Source organism: Bufo gargarizans, chromosome 9, assembly GCF_014858855.1.
Source record: "Bufo gargarizans isolate SCDJY-AF-19 chromosome 9, ASM1485885v1, whole genome shotgun sequence".
In the NCBI taxonomy this organism is placed as follows: domain Eukaryota; kingdom Metazoa; phylum Chordata; class Amphibia; order Anura; family Bufonidae; genus Bufo; species Bufo gargarizans.
The window spans coordinates 28,361,393-28,377,310 of NC_058088.1; the positions used below are offsets into that span (position 1 = coordinate 28,361,393).

Sequence of the window (15,918 nt, forward strand, 5' to 3'; positions counted from 1 at the left end):
TACCCTGGATATATCCCTGTCCCAATTCCCCACCCCTATCTAAATGAATTTAGTCCTGCCAATAAAGCTAATTTGAATTAGATAGATAGATAGATAGATAGATATATGATACATATGAGATAGATACTAAAAATACAAATAATAGAAACATACATGACATAAATATTGTTTTATTACGATGTGCGATAAAGACAAATGAGCAAAACATATACGTATACAGTGTAATTATGTAATAAAATCATCGGTGACCTCTGTACTACCGGTGCAACCCATCTTCTCCTCTTTCCCCTACAGAAATCATTCACAGTCTCTCCTCTGACATAGCATAGCAACATGGCACTGGTGACTCTCACTTCCAGTCCGGTAAGTACGTTATTTTATCTTAAAATATATGATGATCAATGTTATTTCACATCTTTAAGACCAGAGGAGATTACATTAAGGGTCTGTTCAAACACTGTGAAAGATTCTGCTTCAATTAAGGGACCATGTGTCCGGGTCCGCATCCGTTCCTCAATTTTCAATGGGGCTGCAAAAGATCCGGACAGCACACCGTGTGCTGTCCGCATCTGTAGTTCCGTTCCATGGCCCCGCAAAAAAGACAGACCATGTCCTATTCTTGTCTGCAACCTCAGACAAGAATAGGTATGTCTATCATAGGGTCGACCAGGTGCATTCTGCAAAATGCAGAACGCACACGGCCGGTATCCGTGTTTGGCGGATCCGCAATTTGCGGACTGCAAAACACATACGGTCATGTGAATGTAGCCTGAGAGATAGAAATCGGCAGCGGGACGTGCTTGCAGCAAAGTGGACGACATTTGAAGAAATCTCCTCCATATGCTGCAAACAAAAATCCATGTGGAAAATGACATGCGGTGTCCAGCCTTTTGAAGTCTGTGGGAACAGTGCTGTGGTAACGAGCTCCCTCCTCTACAGTACTGACGGAGCTGTGTAGCTCTGGAGCTACACAGAACAGCTGAATGGTGGGCCTGAAGGGTGTCGGACCCTAGCCAATCAGCTAGTCACTTAAAGGCTGGACAGCCCCTTTCTAGCCACAGCATGCGGGTTTTCACCAGATCAGCCTTTGCACTGCATGGGGTAAAATCTGCTGCAAATCGACAGCAGATGCCAAGGACTCTTGCGGATTGGATGTGTATAAATATGTCCTTATGGATCTTACACATAGCTCTGCATGAAGACATTTAAAATATAGTTGAATAAAGATGGCTGCGGATAGCAGTATCTGACAGTGGTCTCCACCCTGAAACATGACATATTGGGGGCAGAAATTGGAGAGGGTAAGGCACAGTCCCTGTAGTGCAAGGACTATGCTGAAGTCTGTGATTCTTTCATTGTGCCGGGGCCAATCGGTACGCTGAGCCGTCAGTGACGCGAGCAACAGTCACCCGCTCACGTGTGCAGCGGGCGCCATAGCTCATGTCTGCGACTAGCAATATTGCCAATCACAGGCATTTAAATCTTTAGATGTCGTGGTCAAGCGCGACTGCGGCATCTTAATGGTGAAAAACCCATAAGCATGTTGTTCCGTGTTAAGATCAGCTTCCCTGTGCGGGGATCGGGGAAGTGAGTCAATAATTGTAATATGCTGAGTCTCTCTGAAGAGACCCAGCATATTAAAGCTGCAATTCCTATGTTGGCCAGCAGGTGACAGGCCAACACAGGATAACAGAAATTGGAGCTTATACTGTACTTCTATGGAAATACAGTATTAACTGTAAGAAATTGATGAGTACTGCATATTGTAACCTCCTAGAGGGGCTACAAAAAATTCAAAAAAGTAAATAAAATGTTTTAGAAAAATTATATATATATATATATATATATATATATATATATTTATATTTAAATCACCCCCTTTCCCTAGAATAAAAAAATAAATACATAAACCCAAAAAATATATAAACATAAAAAAATAAATACATAAACAAAAAAAATATATAAACATAAAAAAATGAGCCTCCACACAGCTCTTGTATCCGGAGGCCATTTATCTTGAGGGATCACTATATATGACATGATGATGGTATTATGCTGACCAGAGGAATATGTTGGCCAATATATCAATATATATATTTACCCATATTGTCAAAAACCTACACAATCTAGTATAAATAGATATACTGGAGGGGGGCTGTTCAGTGGGGTCCGAGTAGTACATCCACATAATCTCCATAATCACCACTTCCAGCCTTTAATACTTTTATCTCACAATGCTGTCTCATTCCTGTCTTCTCGCCCACTGCTTCATCCACTTTCCCCTTTTACTCCCTCCTTTATCCTTTACCCAGTTTAATATTTACGGGTTTATTATTGTTACTATTCGTTTCTTAGAGTATTTTACTGCCATACCGCCCTTACAGGACCTGTCCTCTGACCATTGCCACCCAAGGACCTGGCTCAACAGGGCAGTTCCTCTGACACATTATCACTTAGACATTGTGGAATATGACTGTAATTGAATCTTCTTTTGCTTTGTCGATTGTACAATTAGAACTGCGCTGTACTGTTTATATCTTTTCAATAAACAGAGATTTGAAAAGAAATGTAAATTATATATAGGATACAGGAGACCAAAATGTAAGCCATAATAAATGTTCAAAAAATTCATGGTGTTTATTTTTACCCCCTCCTTGTAGAGCACCTCGAGTACAAGCCTCGCGGGGATAAGAGATGAAGGGAGAGTGACAATCCAAGGACTAGCCACCTTCACTTCCAAAGGGTGAGTTATATGGGGAAACTTGTCCAACCTACAACCTTGGTAGAAGACAAACAGTTTAAGGTTACATGCACACGTTCTGGAAAATATTGCAGAAAAGTGGAAAAGGAAAGAGAATCATCTCACTAGCGCCACCTCAAAATCCGACTTTTTAACTAAGGGTTGGGATATGACAAGGGAATATAGCCAAACCAAATATCCATCCTTAGACATCTGTTTCGGGATGCTTGGCCATTGTCAGTACGGAGTAGGATTCTGGCTGGCTGCATGTGATGCCTTGGATACAGCTTGGGGGGAGGGGGAGGGGGGTGCTGATTCTTCTTAACCACTTCAGCCCCGCTAGGTGAAACCCCCTTCATGACCAGAGCACTTTTTACACTTCGGCACTACACTCCTTTCACCGTTTATCGCTCGGTCATGCAACTTACCACCCAAATGAATTTTACCTCCTTTTCTTCTCACTAATGGAGCTTTCATTTGGTGGCATTTCATTGCTGCTGACATTTTTACTTTTTTTGTTATTAATCAAAATATAACGATTTTTTTGCAAAAAAATGACATTTTTCACTTTCAGCTGTGAAATTTTGCAAAAAAAACGACATCCATATATAAAGTTTTCGCTAACTTTATAGTTCTACATGTCTTTGATAAAAAAAAAATGTTTGGGCAAAAAAAAAATGGTTTGGGTAAAAGTTATAGCATTTACAAACTATGGTACAAAAATGTGAATTTCCGCTTTTTGAAACGGCTCTGATTTTCTGAGCACCTGTCATGTTTCCTGAGGTTCTACAATGCCCAAACAGTATAACTACCCCACAAATGACCCCATTTCGGAAAGTAGAGACCCTAAGGTATTCGCTGATGGGCATAGTGAGTTCATAGAACTTTTTATTTTTTGTCACAAGTTAGCGGAAAATGATGATGATTTTTTATTTTTTATTTTTTCTTACAAAGTCTCATATTCCACTAACTTGCGACAAAAAATAAAAAATTCTAGGAACTCACCATGCCCCTCACAGAATACCTTGGGGTGTCTTCTTTCCAAAATGGGGTCACTTGTGGGGTAGTTATACTGCCCTGGCAATTTAGGGGCCCATATGTGTGAGAAGTACCTTGCAACCAAAATGTGTAAAAAATGACCGGTGAAATCCGAAAGGTGCACTTTGGAATATGCGCCCCTTTGCCCACCTTGGCAGCAAAAAAGTGTGACACATCTGGTATCGCCGTACTCAGGAGAAGTTGGGGAATGTGTTTTGGGGTGTCATTTTACATATACCCATGCTGGGTGAGAGAAATATCTTGGCAAAAGACAACTTTTCCCATTTTTTTATACAAAGTTGGCATTTGACCAAGATATTTTTCTCACCCAGCATGGGTATATGTAAAATGACACCCCAAAACACATTCCCCAATTTCTCCTGAGTACGGCGATACCAGATGTGTCACACTTTTTTGCTGCCAAGGTGGGCAAAGGGGCACATATTCCAAAGTGCACCTTTCGGATTTTGCAGGGCATTTTTTACACATTTTGATTGCAAAGTACTTCTCACACATATGGGCCCCTAAATTGCCAGGGCAGTATAACTACGCCACAAGTGACCCCATTTTGGAAAGAAGACACCCTAAGGTATTCCGTGAGGGGCATGGCGAGTTCCTAGAATTTTTTATTTTTTGTCACAAGTCAGCGGAAAATGATGATTTTTTTTTTTTCTCTTTTTTCCTTACAAAGTCTCATATTCCACTAACTTGCGACAAAAAATAAAAAATTCTAGGAACTCGCCATGCCCCTCACGGAATACCTTGGGGTGTCTTCTTTCCAAAATGGGGTCACTTGTGGCGTAGTTATACAGCCCTGGCAATTTAGGGGCCCAAATGTGTGAGAAGTACTTTGCAATCAAAATCTGTAAAAAATGACCGGTGAAATACGAAAGGTGCACTTTGGAATATGCGCCCCTTTGCCCACCTTGGCATCAAAAAAGTGTGACACATCTGGTATCGCCGTACTCAGGAGAAGTTGGGGAATGTGTTTTGGGGTGTCATTTTACATATACCCATGCTGGGTGAGAGAAATATCTTGGCAAACGACAACTTTTCCCATTGTGATCCTAGGGTCACAGGCGCCTGGGTGCAGAAATATTTCTGGCGCCCCCACATGGGCGTGGTTATCTTACTAACTCCTCCCCTTTACAATGTTTCTATGGCAACAACTTCAGCCCCACCCCCTTGCAGTCTAGGGGCGGAGCCAAACCCGGAAGCACAATTGAGGGGCAGGGCCAGCCACCAGTAAGATAGGAAGGCTTCAGCCAACACACAAGCTTTGCAACAATATAGGAAGCTACAGAAAAGTCTTATAATATCCTCAGTGGATCTCAACCTCCCAATCCTCCACACCCTGTACAGGTCAGTGCCCCCGAAATTGCACTCACAGTTCTCCAGCAACTCTGGCAAATACCACCTATTCCGTACAGGGTGGGTTTACATCTGCGTTATGCCATTCCGTTATAGGTTCCGTTTCAAACGGAATATAACGGAATGGCCAGATGGAATGCAAAACGGAAACCTTTAAGGGTCCATTCACACGTCCGTTGTTTCTTTCCTGATCTGTTCCGTTTTTTGCGGAACAGATCTGGACCAGTTCTGTACCCATTCATTTTCAATGGGTCCTGAAAAAAAATCTGAAATTGAGCTGTCCGATTTTTTTCAGGACCCATTGAAAATGAATGGGTCCAGATCTGTTCCGCAAAAAACGTAACAGATCAGGAAAGAAACAACGGACGTGTGAATGGACCCTAAGAGGCATTCCGTTTTGCTCTGTCCTAATAGAAGTTTATGAGAAAGCATAACGGATCAGTCTGGGTCCCCTTATGCAAGACGGACTTTGTTTTCAGTCTTGCATAACAGGAACCAGATGGATCCGTTTTGATTCCCATAGACTTTTAAGAGGACGGAGAGCAAACGGAAAGCCTCTTGCAGAGTCCGCACTGTACGAGAGAGAGATAGCAGTGGCTGTGAAGGGAAAAGTACCAGAGCACAATGACAGCCCCAGAGCCTCTCTGCTGCCTGACCAACCGTATGCTGCCACAGCGCCAGCCTGCAGGACATCAGAGAGGCCTGGGGTCCACATTATAGCACCACTACATTTACTTATTATCAAAAAGCATCATACATAACCAAGCAAAAGCCAGAATATAATAAAAGACAAAAACATTAAACTACATTTATAATAAAACAATTTACTTACAAAAGAAGCGATTCAGTCGTCTGCTGTACCGTCCTCTGCTTGCTTCCACTGATTATGTGCCCTCCTTTCTGTCTCTCCTCAGTGCGCAGGCGCACTGTTATGGGGGATCTGTGGATGACAGTATGACACACTGTTATGGGGGATCTGTGGATGACAGTATGACGCACTGTTATGGGGATCTGTGGATGACGCACTGTTAGGGGGCATCTGTGGATGACGCACTGTTATGGGGGATCTGTGGATGACGCACTGTTATGGGGGATCTGTGGATGACACACTGTTATGGGCATCAGTGGATGACGCACTGTTATGGGGGATCTGTGTATGACGCACCGTTAGGGGGCATCTGTGGATGACGCACTGTTATGGGGGATCTGTGGATGACACACTGTTATGGGCATCAGTGGATTACACACGGTTATGGGGGCATCTGTGGATGACACTGTTATGGAACTTATGGGGACATCTGTGGGTGACACACTGTTATGGGGCATCTGTGGATGACACTGTTATAGGTGGCCGGGGGGATCTGTGGATGACACACATATATGGCAGGCAGCGCAAGCATCTTGTGCTATATAAATGTGTCATCATCCACATATCACTTCTCCTCCCCCCCCCCCCCATAACAGTGTCCCACCCTATTGTAAGACGTCTGTTCCTTTATGTAAGTGAGCTATTGAGCTTGTAAATAAACTTGTGCAAAGTATATGAGTAGTTAGTAACTACTCATATAGTTTGCAGTTTGCACAAGTTTATTTACAAGCTCAATAGCTCACTTAGGGCTCTTTCACACCTGCGTTATAGTCTTCCGGCATAGAGTTCCGTCGTCGGGGCTCTATGCCGGAAGAATACTGATCAGGATTTTCCTAATGCATTCTGAATGGACAGTCCGTCCTTCAGGATGCATCAGGATGTCTTCCGTTCCGGAACGGAACGTTTTTTGGCCGCAGCAAATAGCGCAGCATGCTGCGCTTTTTGCTCCGGCCAAAAATCCGGAACACTTGCTGCAAGGCCGGATCCGGAATGAATGCCCATTGAAAGGCATTGATCCGGATCCGGCCTTAAGCTAAACGTCGTTTCGGCGCATTGCCGGATGCGACGTTTAGCTTTTTCTCAATGGTTACCATGGCTGCCGGGACGCTAAAGTCCTGGCAGCCATGGTAAAGTGTAGTGGGGAGCGGGGAGCAGCATACTTACCGTCCGTTCGGCTCCCGGGGCGCTCCAGAGTGACGTCAGGGCGCCCCAAGCGCATGGATCACGTGATCGCATGTTCACGTCATCCGTGCGCCTGGGGCGCTCTGACGTCATTCTGGAGCGCCCCGGGAGCCGCACGGATGGTAAGTATGCCGCTCCCCCGCTCCCCACTACTACTATGGCAACCAGGACTTTAATAGCGTCCTGGGTGCCATAGTAACACTGAAAGCATTTTGAAGACGGATCCGTCTTCAAATGCTTTCAGTACACTTGCGTTTTTCCGGATCCGGCGTGTAATTCCGGCAAGTGGAGTACACGCCGGATCCGGACAACGCAAGTGTGAAAGAGGCCTTACATAAGTTACTATCTTATCTAATATAATCTATCACTAATCATCACTATTCAGTATTCACTAACTTACTGCCTGGGACAGTCAGGAGTCAGGACTCAGTCAGGAGGACTCCAAATGTATTCTCATCACAACTTAGTACAAGCCAGTTGGCACTACTAGGGCGCAGGGGCGGGCACTGGCAGGCAGAAGCTGGTGGCGTGACTGGCGTGGCACTGGCAGCAGTGCTCCAGTCCCGCTCTTCAATATTCAAAATTGGCGGCCGGCGGCAGCGTAACTGTAACGTGACGTGACGTCACTCACTACGTTACGTCGCAGTGAGCGACGTTACGCTGCCGGCCGCCGGAAGATGGGAGGCAGTCAGGCAGAGCACGGAGGCGGAGCACAGGAGGCGGAGCACGGAGGCGGAGCACAGGAGGCAGAGCACAGGAGGCAGAGCACAGGAGGCGGACTACAGGAGGCGGACTACAGGAGGCGGTCTCAGTCTCACACGTGAGTCACGTCAGTATATGTGTCGTGTGTCTGTGTCTGTTCTTTGTGTCACAGTGGGCTGGCAGGAGGCGGAGCGGAGCAGTCACAGACAGTGACAGGGGTGTGATGTGAATTGATTAGGCCATACCCGGCCGGCCGGCGGCACACCCCCGGCCCCACTCGAACCCTGAGGCTGAGGCGGCCCGGCCCACCGGGCGGTCCGGAGGTGGTTAAAAAAAAAAAAAAAGTCAAAAAAAAAAAAAGTCAAAAAAAAAAAAAGTCCCGGCGGCTCGCTCGGCGCCTTTCGGGTGACAGCGCTGGGGTGCGGGGCACCCACTGCACCCCGTGTAGGATCGGCCCTGCAAAGGGGCACATATTCCAAAGTGCACCTTTCGGATTTTGCAGGGCATTTTTTACACATTTTGATTGCAAGGTACTTCTCACACATTTGGGCCCCTAAATTGCCAGGGCAGTATAACTACGCCACAAGTGACCCCATTTTGGAAAGAAGACACCCTAAGGTATTCCGTGAGGGGCACTGCGAATTCCTAGAATTTTTTTTTTTTTGTCACAAGTTAGCGGAAAATGATGATGTTTTTTTTTTTTTTTTTTTTCTTACAAAGTCTCATATTCCACTAACTTGCGACAAAAAATAAAAAATTCTAGGAACTCACCATGCCCCTCACAGAACACCTTGGGGTGTCTTTTTTCCAAAATGGGGTCACTTGTGGGGTAGTTATACTGCCCTGGCAATTTAGGGGCCCATATGTGTGAGAAGTACTTTGCAATCAAAATGTGTAAAAAATGGCCTGCAAAATCTGAAAGGTGCACTTTGGAATATGTGCCCCTTTGCCCACCTTGGCAGCAAAAAAGTGTGACACATCTGGTATCGCCGTACTCAGGAGAAGTTGGGGAATGTGTTTTGGGGTGCCATTTTACATATACCCATGCTGGGTGAGAGAAATATCTTGGCAAACGACAACTTTTCCCATTTTTTTTATACAAAGTTGGCATTTGACCAAGATATTTTTCTCACCCAGCATGGGTATATGTAAAATGACACCCCAAAACACATTCCCCAACTTCTTCTGAGTACGGCGATACCAGATGTGTCACACTTTTTTGCAGCCTAGATGCGCAAAGGGGCCCAAATTCCTTTTAGGAGGGCATTTTTAGACATTTGGATCCCAGACTTCTTCTCACGCTTTAGGGCCCCTAAAAAGCCAGGGCAGTATAAATACCCCACATGTGACCCCACTTTGGAAAGAAGACACCCCAAGGTATCCAATGAGGGGCCTGGCAAGTTCATAGAATTTTTTTTTTTTTCGCATAAGTTAGCGGAAATTGATTTTTTTTTGTTTTTTCTCACAAAGTCTCACTTTCCGCTAACTTAGGACAAAAATTTCAATCTTTCATGGACTCAATATGCCCCTCAGCAAATACCTTGGGGTGTCTTCTTTCCAAAATGGGGTCAGTTGTGGGGTGTTTGTACTGCCCTGGCATTTGAGGGTCTCCGCAATCATTACATGTATGGCCAGCATTAGGAGTTTCTGCTATTCTCCTTATATTGAGCATACAGGTAATGAGATTTTTTTTTCCGTTCAGCCTCTGGGCTGAAAGAAAAAAATGAACGGCACAGATTTCTTCATTCGCATCGATCAATGTGGATGAAAAAATCTCTGCCAAAAAAAAAAAATGGAGGGGAAAGGCGTCTGCCAGGACATAGGAGCTCCACCCTACATCCATACCCACTTAGCTCGTATGCCCTGGCAAACCAGATTTCTCCATTCGCATCAATCGATGTGGATGAATAAATCATTGCCGGGATTTTTTTTTTTATATATATATATATATATATATATATACAAAATGCTTGCCAAAGCATAGGAACGCCGCCTCCTCCTCAGCTCGTATGCCTTGGCAAACGTATCTGTCACTGCAGAGGAGAAAATCCTGTCTTGCAGCGCCGCATACACCGACTTGCGTGTAATCTGACAGCAGCGCAATGCTTCTGTCAGAATGCACATCGGTGCTGCAGCTAGTAGATCGGTTGGTCCACCTGGAAGGTAAAAAGACAAAAAAAAAAAAAAAAGAAAAAACCAGGCCACAACGCAATACTTTTATTAACTTTGGAACAGAACATGTAACTTTAACTTTTGGAACTAAACATTAATCTGTTTGCTTACCTGTTTTGTTTTTTTTTTTGTTTTTTTTTTTACCTTTATAGAACAAACCTCTCCTTCCCCATGGGTCAATGTGCAAAGCGCAAATCGCCCAAAGATGTGGCGAAGTGCGTTATGCACTTTGTCCCATGTGAAAGGAGACGTTTGCAGCAGCTGTGAGTGAATGGGCCCTAATAGCCCTGTGTGCCTATCCTGGTGAGATGTGATCCCTATGCTAGGTGTACCTGTGTGTGGTACTTTCGGAAACACTCCCCTAAGCATAGGGCAGGGTGGTCGGGACAGTCAGGACAGAAATAGCGGGTGTCACGCCTTATTCCACTCCTGCTACAGACACGACATTTTTTTCGGGGTGGCGGTCGGTTTGAGGTACCAGCAACGACACTGGGGAAGTGTCGCTCGTGTAGACGGCTAACTACACTGGTGGATGGGGCCACGGAACCTCCTGGATACAGGAGGTTCGCGATGATCTCTTCCTGAAATTTGAGGAAGGATCCAGTTCTCCCAGCCTTACTGTAGAGAACAAAACTATTGTACAGAGCCAATTGAATTAAATATACAGACACCTTCTTATACCAGCGTCTGGTGCGTCGGGAAACTAAATACGGAGCCAACATCTGGTCATTGAAGTCGACCCCTCCCATGTGGAGGTTATAGTCGTGGACTGAGAGGGGCTTTTCAATGACACGGGTTGCTCGCTCAATTTGTATTGTCGTGTCTGCGTGAATGGAGGAGAGCATGTAAACGTCACGCTTATCTCTCCATTTCACCGCGAGCAGTTCTTCGTTACACAGTGCGGCCCTCTGCCCCCTTGCAAGACGGGTGCTAACGAGCCGTTGGGGGAAGCCCGCGCGACTAGTTCGCGCGGTACCACAGGCGCCAATCCGTTCTAGAAACAAATGCCTAAAGAGGGCCACACTTGTGTAGAAATTGTCCACATAAAGATGGTACCCCTTGCCGAATAAGGGTGACACCAAGTCCCAAACTGTCTTCCCACTGCTCCCCAGGTAGTCAGGGCAACCGACCGGCTCCAGGGTCTGATCTTTTCCCTCATAGACCCGAAATTTGTGGGTATAGCCTGTGGCCCTTTCACAGAGCTTATACAATTTGACCCCATACCGGGCGCGCTTGCTTGGGATGTATTGTTTGAAGCCAAGGCGCCCGGTAAAATGTATTAGGGACTCGTCTATGCAGATGTTTTGCTCAGGGGTATACAAATCTGCAAATTTCTGGTTGAAATGGTCTATGAGGGGCCGAATTTTGTGGAGCCGGTCAAAAGCAGGGTGGCCCCTGGGACGGGAGGCGGTGTTGTCGCTAAAGTGCAGGAAACGCAGGATGACCTCAAATCGTGTCCTGGACATAGCAGCAGAGAACATGGGCATGTGATGAATCGGGTTCGTGGACCAATATGACCTCAATTCATGCTTTTTTGTCAGGCCCATGTTGAGGAGGAGGCCCAGAAAAGTTTTAAATTCGGAAACTTGGACTGGTTTCCACCGGAAAGGCTGGGCATAAAAGCTTTCCGGGTTAGCGGTGATAAATTGTGTGGCATACCTGTTTGTCTCTGCCACGACTAAGTCTAAAAGCTCCGCAGTCAAGAACAGCTCAAAAAATCCCAGGGCCGAATCGATCTGAGCTGTCTCAACCCGAACTCCAGACTGGGCGGTGAAAGGGAAAACTACGGGTGCGGCTGAAGTTGGGGACTGCCAATCAGGGTTTGCCAGCACCTCTGGGATTCTAGGGGCTCTACGGGCACGTCTTTGCGGTGGCTGCGACGGGGTCACTACTGCACGTGCCACCGTACCAGCTTCAACTGCCCTTCTGGTGCTCGCTACTTCACCAGGTTGTACGGCAGTGCTGGTACTAGGTCCAGGGAGGGCTGGGCTGCTGGTGTATGCCTCACCACGTAATCCGACAGCACCAGCCCCACTCTGCTGCTCTTGAAGCGGATCCTGCGCAACCTGTGGTCTAGCGACACGGGGCCGGGTACGCCTGCTGCTATCAGGGACCTCAGCCTCCTCGTCCGAACTTTGCGTCAGAGAGCCACTGCTTTCTACAGGTTCGTATTCTGACCCGCTGGATTCATCAGATGAGGGTTCCCACTCCTCATCCGACTGGGTCAGAAGCCTGTAGGCCTCTTCAGAGGAATACCCCCTGTTTGACATGTGGGCAACTAAATTTAGGGGTATTCCCTGAGACTACCCAAGAAAAAAAAAGCAAGCCTGTCTTACAAATGGGAGGCTAGCGAAGTACCGGAGGCTGCTGCGGTTGATAAAAAATATCAAAACTGATTTTTTTATCGCCGCAGTGCGTGTAAAGTGAATGTGCAGTGATCAAAAAAAAATAATTTTTTTGTCACTGCGGTGGGGCGGGTGTGGGCGAACGCACGTGTGGGCGACCGATCAGGCCTGATCGGGCAAACACTGCGTTTTGGGTGGAGGGCGAACTTAAGTGACACTAGTACTATTATAGATCTGACCGTGATCAGTTTTGATCACTTTCAGATACTATAAAAGTACAAATGCTGATTAGCGATACGCTAATCAGCGAATAACGGACTGCGGTGCGGTGGGCTGGGCGCTAACTGATCGCTAACTACCTAACCAAGGGACCTAAACTATACCTAAAACCTAACGGTCAATAACAGTGAAAAAAGAAAGTGACAGTTTGCACTGATCACTTTTTTCCTTTCACTAGTGATTGACAGGGGGGGGATAAAAGGGGTGATCAAGGGGTTAATTGGGGTGATCTGGGGGCTAAATGTGGTGTGGTGGGTACTCACAGTAATGATGTGCTCCTCTGCTCCTCTGCTGGAACCAACCGACCAAAAGAAGGAGCAGAGGAGCACAGCAGCCATATAACCCCATCATATTTACTAATATGTGGGGTTATATGGCTGCTGATTGGTTTTTTAAAAAATCAGCAGCCTGCCAGCCAATGATCGTGGCCGGCAGGCTCCTGACGAAATAATCTTCTGCGAAATGACGGCCGGCGATGCGCATGCGCGGGCCGGCTGTGACGTAATCTCGCGTCTCGCGAGAGGACGCGCCGATGCGTCCAGGAGGAACTAAACAACCACCTCCCGGACGCATCGGTGCGTACAGCGGTCGGGAGGTGGTTAAAGGGGTTATCCGGAAAATGATAATGATGACCTATCCTCAGGATTAGTGTTGGGCGCGAATATTCGAATCGCTAATTTTAATCTTGAATATCGCCACTTCGAGAATTTGCAAAGATTTAGACTATAGTGCTATATATTCTTATTCGCAAATATTCTAGATTGTTTTTCATCTAAACCCATGATCCCTCCCTGCTTCTTGCTTGTGGGCCAATGAGAAGGCTGCAATGTCTTTGTCTGAGCTTAGCAACATCCCTAGCAACCAATAGGAAAGCTGCCTACCCCTTACTATACAAGAACCTCCCCAGCAGCCATTTTCTACAGTTTATTGCAGTTCTGAGAGAGAGACAGCGGTGACATAGTTAGCTCATATATATAATACAGATAGTCAGTGTAGGTTAGATAGTGATATAGTGTAGCTGATAGGTTCTGCTGTCCATACATACATGCTACATACATAGTGCTGTGAGGTCACAACAATACATAGTGCACCAATCACTAATATGTAGTCAGAACTGCTAAAATGTGAAGTTCCGCCTATTGCACCAAAATATGTGCATCATTAATTGCCGATTTGTGCAATCGCAAATATATTGGAGCACTCTATCTGTATATAAAGCTATTCTAATGTTCTGCCAACCATTTTCTCCAGTATCAGGAAACTTCTAGCAGCTTGAAAAATGTAGCAAAAGTGACCCACGCCTGTATTGCACGCGAGATGACGCGCATATCCGGCCCGCACATGCGCAGTGCGGGTCGGCAAAAGGCGCAGAAGGAGTTGGTCACCAGCCTGCCAGCCAATGATCAGCGCTGGCAGGTTGGTGACTTTTAAAATAACGAACTACAAGCCATATAACACATTATATTTATAAATATAATGTGTTAAATGGCTTCTGTGCTCTCTGATGGGTCCTTTTCGTCGGTTGGTTCCAGCAGAGAGCACAGATCACAGTGAGTACACCAAGCACAACATATTTAGCCCCAGATCACCCCCCCCCCCCCCCCATCACCCCAATTAACCCATTGATCACCCCTGTCAATCACTAGTGAAAGGGAAAAAAGTGATCAGTGTAAACCGTAACTTTTTTTTTCACCAGTATTGACTGTTAGGTTTAGGTTAGTTTAGGCCCCTTTGGTAGCTAGTTAGCTTCAGTTAGGGCCCTTTCACACAGAGCTTCTGCAAACCTCTCCTTTCACCTGGGACAAAGTGCATAATGTACTTCACCACATCTCTGGGCGATTTGCGCTTTGCACATTGTCCCATGGGAAAGGAGAGGTTTGTCCTCAAGGTAAAAAAAAAAATATCACAGGTAAGCAAAAAAGTTAATGTTCCAAAAGTTCAATAAAGTTTATAAAAGTCAATGTTCTGTTTCAAATGTTATATAAAGTTAATGTTAATAAATTTATTGCGTTGCTGCCTGTTTTTTTTTTTTTTTTACCTTCCAGGTGGACCAACCGATGAACCAGCTGCAGCCCTGATGTGCATTCTGACAGAAGCATTGCGCTGCTGTCAGATTACATAAAAGTCGGTGTATGCGGCGCTGCAAGATGAGATTTCTCCTCTGCAGTAAAAAAGATACGTTTGCCCAGGCTTATGAGCTGAGGGGCAGTGTTCATATGCTTTGGCAAACACTTTGTATATATATAAAAAAAATAAAAAAATTCCGGCAATGATTTATTCATCCACATCGATTGATGCGAATGGAGAAATCGGGTTTGCCAGGGCATACGGGCTGAGTGGGTTTGGATGTTGGGCGGAGCTCCAATGTCCTGGCAGACGCCTTTCCCCTCTTTTTTTTTTTTTTGCACATTTTTGGGCAGAGATTTTTTCATCCACATTGATCGATGCGAATGAAGAAATCTGTGCCGTTCATTTTTTCTTTCAGCCCAGAGGCTGAACGGAAAAAAAAAAATCTCATTACGCGTATGTGCAATATAAGGAGAATAGCAGAAACTCCTAATGCTGGCCATACATGTAATGATTGCGGAGACCCTCAAATGCCAGGGCAGTACAAACACCCCACAACTGACCCCATTTTGGAAAGAAGACTCCCCAAGGTATTCGCTGAGGGGAATATTGAGTCCATGAAAGATTTAACTTTTTGTCTTAAGTTAGCGGAAAGGGAGACTTTGTGAGAAAAAAAAAAGAAAAATCAATTTCCGCTAACTTGTGCCAAAAAAAAAAAAATATATATATATATATATATATATATATGAACTCGCCATGCCCCTCACGGAATACCTTGGGGTGTCTTCTTTCCAAAATGGGGTCACATGTGGGGTATTTATACTGCCCTGGCATTTTAAGGGCCCTAAAGCGTGAGAAGAAGTCTGGAATCCAAATGCGTAAAAATGCCCTCCTAAAAGGTACTCACTGGAATTTGGGCCCCTTTGCACACCTAGGCTGCAAAAAAGTGTCACACATGTGGTATCCAGAAAATCTTAAAAAATAGTCAGACCACTATCCGGCGCTGCAGGCATAGAATTCAGTCCTTTAGGTGAATAAGATTCTTTTTATTTAAAGTCAACGCGTTTCAAGGGCAAAGTGCCCTCTTCGTCAGGACAATATACAGAATGAAGATTCACTTGTGATGGGGATATTTAAAACGCTATTTTGGCGGG

General features: G+C 45.5%; 1 protein-coding gene across 1 annotated transcript in view; it reads left to right on the plus strand.

Moving 5' to 3' along the window:
- The first annotated feature begins 333 nt into the window (after positions 1-333).
- Positions 334-15,918, plus strand: part of LOC122919749 (galectin-9-like) — a 48,987-nt gene continuing 33,402 nt past the window's right edge. Inside the window, exons 1-2 of the mRNA XM_044268934.1 lie at positions 334-363; positions 2,661-2,743. Of these exons, the coding sequence (XP_044124869.1) occupies positions 334-363; positions 2,661-2,743 (113 nt within the window). The remainder of the gene's footprint in view (positions 364-2,660; positions 2,744-15,918) is intronic.